At 62.8% G+C, this 12,362-nt stretch overlaps 1 protein-coding gene across 6 annotated transcripts in view; it reads left to right on the forward strand.

Moving 5' to 3' along the window:
- Nucleotides 1-12,362, forward strand: part of SHANK2 (SH3 and multiple ankyrin repeat domains 2) — a 468,530-nt gene that overhangs the window by 124,242 nt on the left and 331,926 nt on the right. For all 6 annotated transcript variants that reach the window (XM_075567606.1, XM_075567608.1, XM_075567607.1 and 3 more), the window contains exon 7: nucleotides 10,046-10,213. In XM_075567606.1, coding sequence (XP_075423721.1) covers nucleotides 10,046-10,213 — 168 coding nt within the window. The remainder of the gene's footprint in view (nucleotides 1-10,045; nucleotides 10,214-12,362) is intronic.

Below are 12,362 nucleotides of genomic sequence, written 5' to 3' on the forward strand. Positions count from 1 at the left end.
TGACGTCAGGCTGCGCTTATAGTGCCGGCGACGCGACAGTGACGTCAGGCTGCGCTTATGGTGCCGGCGACGCGACAGTGACGTCAGGCTGCGCTTATAGTGCCGGCGACGCGACAGTGACGTCAGGCTGCGCTTATAATGCCGGCGACGCGACAGTGACGTCAGGCTGCGCTTATAGTGCCGGCGACGCGACAGTGACGTCAGGCTGCGCTTATGGTGCCGGCGACGCGACAGTGACGTCAGGCTGCGCTTATAGTGCCGGCGACGCGACAGTGACGTCAGGCTGCGCTTATAGTGCCGGCGACGCGACAGTGACGTCAGGCTGCGCTTATAGTGCCGGCGACGCGACAGTGACGTCAGGCTGCGCTTATAGTGCCGGCGACGCGACAGTGACGTCAGGCTGCGCTTATAGTGCCGGCGACGCAGCTTTGACCTCAGGCTGCGCTTATAATGCCGGCGACGCGACAGTGACGTCAGGCTGCGGTTATAGTGCCGGCGACGCGACAGTGACGTCAGGCTGCGCTTATAATGCCGGCGACGCGACAGTGACGTCAGGCTGCGCTTATAATGCCGGCGACGCGACAGTGACGTCAGGCTGCGCTTATAGTGCCGGCGACGCAGCGGTGACCTCAGGCTGCGCTTATAGTGCCGGCGACGCAACGGTGACCTCAGGCTGCGCTTATAGTGCCGGCGACGCGACAGTGACGTCAGGCTGCGCTTATAGTGCCGGCGACGCAGCGGTGACCTCAGGCTGCGCTTATAGTGCCGGCGACGCGACAGTGACGTCAGGCTGCGCTTATAGTGCCGGCGACGCGACGGTGACGTCAGGCTGCGCTTATAGTGCCGGCGACGCGACAGTGACGTCAGGCTGCGCTTATAATGCCGGCGACGCGACAGTGACGTCAGGCTGCGCTTATAGTGCCGGCGACGCGACAGTGACGTCAGGCTGCGCTTATGGTGCCGGCGACGCGACAGTGACGTCAGGCTGCGCTTATAGTGCCGGCGACGCGACAGTGACGTCAGGCTGCGCTTATAGTGCCGGCGACGCGACAGTGACGTCAGGCTGCGCTTATAGTGCCGGCGACGCGACAGTGACGTCAGGCTGCGCTTATAGTGCCGGCGACGCGACAGTGACGTCAGGCTGCGCTTATAGTGCCGGCGACGCGACAGTGACGTCAGGCTGCGCTTATAGTGCCGGCGACGCAGCTTTGACCTCAGGCTGCGCTTATAATGCCGGCGACGCGACAGTGACGTCAGGCTGCGGTTATAGTGCCGGCGACGCGACAGTGACGTCAGGCTGCGCTTATAATGCCGGCGACGCGACAGTGACGTCAGGCTGCGCTTATAATGCCGGCGACGCGACAGTGACGTCAGGCTGCGCTTATAGTGCCGGCGACGCAGCGGTGACCTCAGGCTGCGCTTATAGTGCCGGCGACGCAACGGTGACCTCAGGCTGCGCTTATAGTGCCGGCGACGCGACAGTGACGTCAGGCTGCGCTTATAGTGCCGGCGACGCAGCGGTGACCTCAGGCTGCGCTTATAGTGCCGGCGACGCGACAGTGACGTCAGGCTGCGCTTATAGTGCCGGCGACGCGACGGTGACGTCAGGCTGCGCTTATAGTGCCGGCGACGCGACAGTGACGTCAGGCTGCGCTTATAATGCCGGCGACGCGACAGTGACGTCAGGCTGCGCTTATAGTGCCGGCGACGCGACAGTGACGTCAGGCTGCGCTTATAGTGCCGGCGACGCGACAGTGACGTCAGGCTGCGCTTATGGTGCCGGCGACGCGACAGTGACGTCAGGCTGCGCTTATAGTGCCGGCGACGCGACAGTGACGTCAGGCTGCGCTTATAGTGCCGGCGACGCGACAGTGACGTCAGGCTGCGCTTATAGTGCCGGCGACGCGACAGTGACGTCAGGCTGCGCTTATAGTGCCGGCGACGCGACAGTGACGTCAGGCTGCGCTTATAGTGCCGGCGACGCGACAGTGACGTCAGGCTGCGCTTATAGTGCCGGCGACGCGACAGTGACGTCAGGCTGCGCTTATAGTGCCGGCGACGCAGCGGTGACCTCAGGCTGCGCTTATAGTGCCGGCGACGCGACAGTGACGTCAGGCTGCGCTTATAGTGCCGGCGACGCGACGGTGACGTCAGGCTGCGCTTATAGTGCCGGCGACGCGACAGTGACGTCAGGCTGCGCTTATAATGCCGGCGACGCGACAGTGACGTCAGGCTGCGCTTATAGTGCCGGCGACGCGACAGTGACGTCAGGCTGCGCTTATGGTGCCGGCGACGCGACAGTGACGTCAGGCTGCGCTTATAGTGCCGGCGACGCGACAGTGACGTCAGGCTGCGCTTATAATGCCGGCGACGCGACAGTGACGTCAGGCTGCGCTTATAGTGCGGCGACGCGACAGTGACGTCAGGCTGCGCTTATGGTGCCGGCGACGCGACAGTGACGTCAGGCTGCGCTTATAGTGCCGGCGACGCGACAGTGACGTCAGGCTGCGCTTATAGTGCCGGCGACGCGACAGTGACGTCAGGCTGCGCTTATAGTGCCGGCGACGCGACAGTGACGTCAGGCTGCGCTTATAGTGCCGGCGACGCGACAGTGACGTCAGGCTGCGCTTATAGTGCCGGCGACGCGACAGTGACGTCAGGCTGCGGTTATAGTGCCGGCGACGCGACAGTGACGTCAGGCTGCGCTTATAATGCCGGCGACGCGACAGTGACGTCAGGCTGCGCTTATAATGCCGGCGACGCGACAGTGACGTCAGGCTGCGCTTATAGTGCCGGCGACGCAGCGGTGACCTCAGGCTGCGCTTATAGTGCCGGCGACGCAACGGTGACCTCAGGCTGCGCTTATAGTGCCGGCGACGCGACAGTGACGTCAGGCTGCGCTTATAGTGCCGGCGACGCAGCGGTGACCTCAGGCTGCGCTTATAGTGCCGGCGACGCGACAGTGACGTCAGGCTGCGCTTATAGTGCCGGCGACGCGACGGTGACGTCAGGCTGCGCTTATAGTGCCGGCGACGCGACAGTGACGTCAGGCTGCGGTTATAGTGCCGGCGACACCACGGTGACCTCAGGCTGCGCTTATAGTGCCGGCGACGCGACAGTGACGTCAGGCTGCGCTTATGGTGCCGGCGACGCGACAGTGACGTCAGGCTGCGCTTATAGTGCCGGCGACGCGACGGTGACGTCAGGCTGCGCTTATAGTGCCGGCGACGCGACAGTGACGTCAGGCTGCGCTTATAATGCCGGCGACGCGACAGTGACGTCAGGCTGCGCTTATAGTGCCGGCGACGCGACAGTGACGTCAGGCTGCGCTTATAATGCCGGCGACGCGACAGTGACGTCAGGCTGCGCTTATAGTGCCGGCGACGCGACGGTGACGTCAGGCTGCGCTTATAGTGCCGGCGACGCGACAGTGACGTCAGGCTGCGCTTATAGTGCCGGCGACGCGACAGTGACGTCAGGCTGCGCTTATAGTGCTGGCGACGCGACGGTGACGTCAGGCTGCGCTTATAGTGCCGGCGACGCGACAGTGACGTCAGGCTGCGCTTATAGTGCCGGCGACGCGACAGTGACGTCAGGCTGCGCTTATAGTGCCGGCGACACCACGGTGACCTCAGGCTGCGCTTATAATGCCGGCGACGCGACAGTGACGTCAGGCTGCGCTTATAATGCCGGCGACGCGACAGTGACGTCAGGCTGCGCTTATAGTGCCGGCGACGCAACGGTGACCTCAGGCTGCGCTTATAATGCCGGCGACGCGACAGTGACGTCAGGCTGCGCTTATAGTGCCGGCGACGCGACAGTGACGTCAGGCTGCGCTTATAATGCCGGCGACGCGACAGTGACATCAGGCTGCGCTTATAGTGCCGGCGACGCGACAGTGACGTCAGGCTGCGCTTATAGTGCCGGCGACGCGACAGTGACGTCAGGCTGCGCTTATAGTGCCGGCGACGCGACAGTGACGTCAGGCTGCGCTTATAGTGCCGGCGACGCGACGGTGACGTCAGGCTGCGCTTATAGTGCCGGCGACGCGACAGTGACGTCAGGCTGCGCTTATAGTGCCGGCGACGCGACGGTGACGTCAGGCTGCGGTTATAGTGCCGGCGACGCGACAGTGACGTCAGGCTGCGCTTATAGTGCCGGCGACGCGACAGTGACGTCAGGCTGCGCTTATAGTGCCGGCGACGCGACAGTGACGTCAGGCTGCGCTTATAGTGCCGGCGACGCGACAGTGACGTCAGGCTGCGCTTATAGTGCCGGCGACGCGACAGTGACGTCAGGCTGCGCTTATAGTGCTGGCGACGCGACGGTGACGTCAGGCTGCGCTTATAGTGCTGGCGACGCGACAGTGACGTCAGGCTGCGCTTATAGTGCCGGCGACGCGACGGTGACCTCAGGCTGCGCTTATAGTGCCGGCGACGCGACAGTGACGTCAGGCTGCGCTTATAGTGCCGGCGACGCGACAGTGACGTCAGGCTGCGCTTATAGTGCCGGCGACGCGACAGTGACGTCAGGCTGCGCTTATAGTGCCGGCGACGCGACAGTGACGTCAGGCTGCGCTTATAATGCCGGCGACGCGACAGTGACGTCAGGCTGCGCTTATAATGCCGGCGACGCGACAGTGACGTCAGGCTGCGCTTATAGTGCCGGCGACGCGACAGTGACGTCAGGCTGCGCTTATGGTGCCGGCGACGCGACAGTGACGTCAGGCTGCGCTTATAGTGCCGGCGACGCGACAGTGACGTCAGGCTGCGCTTATAATGCCGGCGACGCGACAGTGACGTCAGGCTGCGCTTATAATGCCGGCGACGCGACAGTGACGTCAGGCTGCGCTTATAGTGCCGGCGACGCGACAGTGACGTCAGGCTGCGCTTATAGTGCCGGCGACGCGACAGTGACGTCAGGCTGCGCTTATAGTGCCGGCGACGCGACAGTGACGTCAGGCTGCGCTTATAGTGCCGGCGACGCGACAGTGACGTCAGGCTGCGCTTATAATGCCGGCGACGCGACAGTGACGTCAGGCTGCGCTTATAGTGCCGGCGACGCGACAGTGACGTCAGGCTGCGCTTATAGTGCTGGCGACGCGACGGTGACGTCAGGCTGCGCTTATAGTGCCGGCGACGCGACAGTGACGTCAGGCTGCGCTTATAGTGCCGGCGACACCACGGTGACCTCAGGCTGCGCTTATAATGACGGCGACGCAGCGGTGACCTCAGGCTGCGGTTATAGTGCCGGCGACGCGACAGTGACGTCAGGCTGCGCTTATAGTGCCGGCGACGCAGCTTTGACCTCAGGCTGCGCTTATAGTGCCGGCGACGCGACAGTGACGTCAGGCTGCGCTTATAGTGCCGGCGACGCAGCGGTGACCTCAGGCTGCGCTTATAATGCCGGCGACGCGACAGTGACGTCAGGCTGCGCTTATAGTGCCGGCGACACCACGGTGACCTCAGGCTGCGCTTATAGTGCCGGCGACGCGACAGTGACGTCAGGCTGCGCTTATAGTGCCGGCGACGCGACAGTGACGTCAGGCTGCGCTTATAGTGCTGGCGACGCGACGGTGACGTCAGGCTGCGCTTATAGTGCCGGCGACGCGACAGTGACGTCAGGCTGCGCTTATAGTGCCGGCGACACCACGGTGACCTCAGGCTGCGCTTATAATGACGGCGACGCAGCGGTGACCTCAGGCTGCGGTTATAGTGCCGGCGACGCGACAGTGACGTCAGGCTGCGCTTATAGTGCCGGCGACGCGACAGTGACATCAGGCTGCGCTTATAGTGCCGGCGACGCAGCGGTGACCTCAGGCTGCGGTTATAGTGCCGGCGACGCGACAGTGACGTCAGGCTGCGCTTATAGTGCCGGCGACGCGACAGTGACGTCAGGCTGCGCTTATAGTGCCGGCGACGCAGCGGTGACCTCAGGCTGCGCTTATAGTGCCGGCGACGCGACAGTGACCTCAGGCTGCGGTTATAGTGCCGGCGACGCGACAGTGACCTGAGGCTGCGGTTATAGTGCCGGCGACGCAGCGGTGACCTCAGGCTGCGCTTATAGTGCCGGCGACGCGACAGTGACCTCAGGCTGCGGTTATAGTGCCGGCGACGCGACAGTGACCTGAGGCTGCGCTTATAGTGCCGGCGACGCAGCGGTGACCTCAGGCTGCGGTTATAGTGCCGGCGACGCGACAGTGACGTCAGGCTGCGCTTATAGTGCCGGCGACGCGACAGTGACGTCAGGCTGCGCTTATAGTGCCGGCGACGCGACAGTGACGTCAGGCTGCGCTTATAGTGCCGGCGACGCAGCGGTGACCTCAGGCTGCGCTTATAGTGCCGGCGACGCGACCGTGACGTCAGGCTGCGGTTATAGTGCCGGCGACGCAGCGGTGACCTCAGGCTGCGCTTATAGTGCCGGCGACGCAGCGGTGACCTCAGGCTGCGGTCACTGGAAAAATCAAATAGAGATGACTTCCAGCGATCGCGACCAAGCCGTCGCTCCGTCGCACCGCGCTTACTATAAGCGCACGCGACGGCAGCAATGCATTTGTTTTGACGCGACGCTGCAATTGTAATATTGGCCTCTCCCTTTCTGTTCTTACAGCAGATATGTAACAAGAACCTTTACAAACACGATCTAAAGCGCTCCATTACATGGCAGGTTCTGGTTCTGTTGCCTTCGTGCTTAAACATCATGGTCAGTGCAGGGAGGTCCGCGCACAGCACCTCTCCAGCACTGCGGGGGTTACTGCGCACAGCACCTCTCCAGCACTGCGGGGGTTACTGCGCACAGCACCTCTCCAGCACTGCGGGGGTTACCCTGCACAGCACCTCTCCAGCACTGCGGGGGTTACTGCGCACAGCACCTCTCCAGCACTGCGGGGGTTACCCTGCACAGCACCTCTCCAGCACTGCGGGGGTTACATGCACAGCACCTCTCCAGCACTGCGGGGGTTACTGCGCACAGCACCTCTCCAGCACTGCGGGGGTTACTGCGCACAGCACCTCTCCAGCACTGCGGGGGTTACTGCGCACAGCACCTCTCCAGCACTGCGGGGGTTACTGCGCACAGCACCTCTCCAGCACTGCGGGGGTTACTGCGCACAGCACCTCTCCAGCACTGCGGGGGTTACTGCGCACAGCACCTCTCCAGCACTGCGGGGGTTACTGCGCACAGCACCTCTCCAGCACTGCGGGGGTTACCGCGCACAGCACCTCTCCAGCACTGCGGGGGTTACCGCGCACAGCACCTCTCCAGCACTGCGGGGGTTACCGCGCACAGCACCTCTCCAGCACTGCGGGGGTTACCGCGCACAGCACCTCTCCAGCACTGCGGGGGTTACCGCGCACAGCACCTCTCCAGCACTGCGGGGGTTACCGCGCACAGCACCTCTCCAGCACTGCGGGGGTTACCGCGCACAGCACCTCTCCAGCACTGCGGGGGTTACTGCGCACAGCACCTCTCCAGCACTGCGGGGGTTACTGCGCACAGCACCTCTCCAGCACTGCGGGGGTTACTGCGCACAGCACCTCTCCAGCACTGCGGGGGTTACTGCGCACAGCACCTCTCCAGCACTGCGGGGGTTACCGCGCACAGCACCTCTCCAGCACTGCGGGGGTTACCGCGCACAGCACCTCTCCAGCACTGCGGGGGTTACTGCGCAAAGCACCTCTCCAGCACTGCGGGGGTTACTGCGCAAAGCACCTCTCCAGCACTGCGGGGGTTACTGCGCACAGCACCTCTCCAGCACTGCGGGGGTTACATGCACAGCACCTCTCCAGCACTGCGGGGGTTACTGCGCACAGCACCTCTCCAGCACTGCGGGGGTTACCGCGCACAGCACCTCTCCAGCACTGCGGGGGTTACTGCGCACAGCACCTCTCCAGCACTGCGGGGGTTACTGCGCACAGCACCTCTCCAGCACTGCGGGGGTTACTGCGCACAGCACCTCTCCAGCACTGCGGGGGTTACTGCGCACAGCAGCTCTCCAGCACTGCGGGGGTTGCTGCGCACAGCACCTCTCCAGCACTGCGGGGGTTACCGCGCACAGCAGCTCTCCAGCACTGCGGGGGTTACCGCGCACAGCAGCTCTCCAGCACTGCGGGGGTTACCGCGCACAGCAGCTCTCCAGCACTGCGGGGGTTACTGCGCACAGCACCTCTCCAGCACTGCGGGGGTTACATGCACAGCACCTCTCCAGCACTGCGGGGGTTACTGCGCACAGCACCTCTCCAGCACTGCGGGGGTTACCGCGCACAGCACCTCTCCAGCACTGCGGGGGTTACCGCGCACAGCACCTCTCCAGCACTGCGGGGGTTACCGCGCACAGCACCTCTCCAGCACTGCGGGGGTTACTGCGCACAGCACCTCTCCAGCACTGCGGGGGTTACTGCGCAGAACACCTCTCCAGCACTGCGGCGGTTACTGCGCACAGCACCTCTCCAGCACTGCGGGGGTTACTGCGCACAGCACCTCTCCAGCACTGCGGGGGTTACCGTGCACAGCACCTCTCCAGCACTGCGGGGGTTACCGTGCACAGCACCTCTCCAGCACTGCGGGGGTTACCGCGCACAGCACCTCTCCAGCACTGCGGGGGTTACCGCGCACAGCACCTCTCCAGCACTGCGGGGGTTACCGTGCACAGCACCTCTCCAGCACTGCGGCGGTTACTGCGCACAGCACCTCTCCAGCACTGCGGGGGTTACCGCGCACAGCACCTCTCCAGCACTGCGGGGGTTACTGCGCACAGCACCTCTCCAGCACTGCGGGGGTTACCGTGCACAGCACCTCTCCAGCACTGCGGGGGTTACTGCGCACAGCACCTCTCCAGCACTGCGGGGGTTACTGCGCACAGCACCTCTCCAGCACTGCGGGGGTTACCGTGCACAGCACCTCTCCAGCACTGCGGGGGTTACTGCGCACAGCAGCTCTCCAGCACTGCGGGGGTTACTGCGCACAGCACCTCTCCAGCACTGCGGGGGTTACTGCGCACAGCACCTCTCCAGCACTGCGGGGATTACCCTGCACAGCACCTCTCCAGCACTGCGGGGGTTACTGCGCACAGCACCTCTCCAGCACTGCGGGGGTTACTGCGCACAGCACCTCTCCAGCACTGCGGGGGTTACTGCGCACAGCACCTCTCCAGCACTGCGGGGGTTACTGCGCACAGCACCTCTCCAGCACTGCGGGGGTTACTGCGCACAGCACCTCTCCAGCACTGCGGGGGTTACTGCGCACAGCACCTCTCCAGCACTGCGGGGGTTACTGCGCACAGCACCTCTCCAGCACTGCGGGGGTTACTGCGCACAGCACCTCTCCAGCACTGCGGGGGTTAATGCGCACAGCACCTCTCCAGCACTGCGGGGGTTACCGCGCACAGCACCTCTCCAGCACTGCGGGGGTTACATGCACAGCACCTCTCCAGCACTGCGGGGGTTACATGCACAGCACCTCTCCAGCACTGCGGGGGTTACCGCGCACAGCACCTCTCCAGCACTGCGGGGGTTACTGCGCACAGCACCTCTCCAGCACTGCGGGGGTTACTGCGCACAGCACCTCTCCAGCACTGCGGGGGTTACCGCGCACAGCAGCTCTCCAGCACTGCGGGGGTTACTGCGCACAGCACCTCTCCAGCACTGCGGGGGTTACTGCGCACAGCACCTCTCCAGCACTGCGGGGGTTACTGCGCACAGCACCTCTCCAGCACTGCGGGGGTTACCCTGCACAGCACCTCTCCAGCACTGCAGGGGTTACCATGCACAGCACCTCTCCAGCACTGCGGGGGTTACTGCGCACAGCACCTCTCCAGCACTGCGGGGGTTACTGCGCACAGCACCTCTCCAGCACTGCGGGGGTTACTGCGCACAGCACCTCTCCAGCACTGCGGGGGTTACCCTGCACAGCACCTCTCCAGCACTGCGGGGGTTACCATGCACAGCACCTCTCCAGCACTGCGGGGGTTACCGCGCACAGCACCTCTCCAGCACTGCGGGGGGTTACGTGCTCCAGCAGCTCTCAATACCGCGCTTTCATTCTGCAGACTCTCTTAGAACTGGGAGCGTCCACGGATTATAAGGACAGCCGTGGCCTGACTCCGCTGTACCACACTGCAATGGTGGGAGGAGACCCTTACTGCTGTGAGCTGCTGCTCCATGAACACGCGGCCGTGGGGTGCAAGGATGAAAACGGCTGGCAGGAGATTCACCAGGTGAGAGATTATCCGGTGGGACGCGGGGGAGAGTTTATCCGGTGGGACGCGGGGGAGAGATTATCCGGTGGGACGCGGGGGAGAGTTTATCCGGTGGAACGCGGGGGAGAGTTTATCCGGTGTGACACGGGGGACAGTTTATCCGGTGGGACGCGGGGGAGAGATTATCCGGTGGGACACGGGGGAGCGTTTATCCGGTTGGATGCAGGGAGAGTTTATCCGGTGGGACGCGGGGGAGAGTTTATCCGGTGGGACGCGGGGGACAGTTTATCCGGTGGGACGCGGGGGAGAGTTTATCCGGTGGAACGCGGGGGAGAGTTTATCCGGTGGGACGCGGGGGAGAGATTATCCGGTGGGACGCGGGGGAGAGTTTATCCGGTGGGACGCGGGGGAGAGATTATCCGGTGGGACGCGGGGGAGAGTTTATCCGGTGGAACGCGGGGGAGAGTTTATCCGGTGGGACGAGGGGAGAGTTTATCCGGTGGGACGCGGGGGAGAGTTTATCTGGTGGGATGCGGGGGAGAGATTATCCGGCGGGACGCGGGGGAGAGTTTATCCGGTGGAACGCGGGGGAGAGTTTATCCGGTGGGACGTGGGGGAGAGATCATCCGGCGGGACACGGGGGAGAGTTTATCCGGTGGGACGCGGGGGAGAGTTTATCCGGTGGGACGCGGGGGAGAGTTTATCCGGTGGGACGCGGGGGAGAGATTATCCGGTGGGACGCGGGGGAGAGTTTATCCGGTGGGACGCGGGGGAGAGATTATCCGGTGGGACGCGGGGGAGAGATTATCCGGTGGGACGCGGGGGAGAGATTACCCAGCAGGCCGCGGGGGAGAGTTACGTAGAACCGTCGGGATCATACCAAAAGAGCATAAGGCGTGTAATATAGCGCGCGTCAATTACAATTTGATGTGGGAGGCTGATGTTGAAACAGTCGAGACGCGCGTGCGCATGGCTGTGCTGCGCAGTGCCTGTAGTGTATCAGTATGCACAGTGCTGCTCAGTGCCTGTAGTATATCAGTATGCACAGTGCTGCGCAGTGCCTGTAGTGTATCAGTATGCACAGTGCTGCTCAGTGCCTGTAGTGTATCAGTATGCACAGTGCTGCGCAGTGCCTGTAGTGTATCAGTATGCACAGTGCTGCTCAGTGCCTGTAGTGTATCAGTATGCACAGTGCTGCGCAGTGCCTGTAGTATATCAGTATGCACAGTGCTGCGCAGTGCCTGTAGTATATCAGTATGCACAGTGCTGCGCAGTGCCTGTAGTGTATCAGTATGCACAGTGCTGCGCAGTGCCTGTAGTGTATCAGTATGCGCAGTGCTGCGCAGTGCCTGTAGTGTATCAGTATGCACAGTGCTGCGCAGTGCCTGTAGTGTATCAGTATGCGCAGTGCTGCGCAGTGCCTGTAGTGTATCAGTATGCACAGTGCTGCGCAGTGCCTGTAGTGTATCAGTATGCACAGTGCTGCGCAGTGCCTGTAGTATATCAGTATGCACAGTGCTGCGCAGTGCCTGTAGTGTATCAGTATGCACAGTGCTGCGCAGTGCCTGTAGTGTATCAGTATGCACAGTGCTGCGCAGTGCCTGTAGTGTATCAGTATGCGCAGTGCTGCGCAGTGCCTGTAGTGTATCAGTATGCACAGTGCTGCGCAGTGCCTGTAGTGTATCAGTATGCACAGTGCTGCGCAGTGCCTGTAGTGTATCAGTATGCACAGTGCTGCGCAGTGCCTGTAGTGTATCAGTATGCACAGTGCTGCGCAGTGCCTGTAGTATATCAGTATGCACAGTGCTGCTCCGTGGCTGTAGTGTATCAGTATGCACAGTGCTACGCAGTGCCTGTAGTGTATCAGTATGCACAGTGCTGATCAGTGCCTGTAGTGTATCAGTATGCACAGTGCTGCTCAGTGCCTGTAGTGTATCAGTATGCACAGTGCTGCGCAGTGCCTGTAGTGTATCAGTATGCACAGTGCTGCTCAGTGCCTGTAGTGTATCAGTATGCACAGTGCTGCGCAGTGCCTGTAGTATATCAGTATGCACAGTGCTGCTCAGTGCCTGTAGTGTATCAGTATGCACAGTGCTGATCAGTGCCTGTAGTGTATCAGTATGCGCAGTGCTGCTCAGTGGCTGTAGTGTATCAGTATGCACAGTGC

Source organism: Ascaphus truei, chromosome 12 (genome assembly GCF_040206685.1).
Source record: "Ascaphus truei isolate aAscTru1 chromosome 12, aAscTru1.hap1, whole genome shotgun sequence".
NCBI lineage: Eukaryota > Metazoa > Chordata > Amphibia > Anura > Ascaphidae > Ascaphus > Ascaphus truei.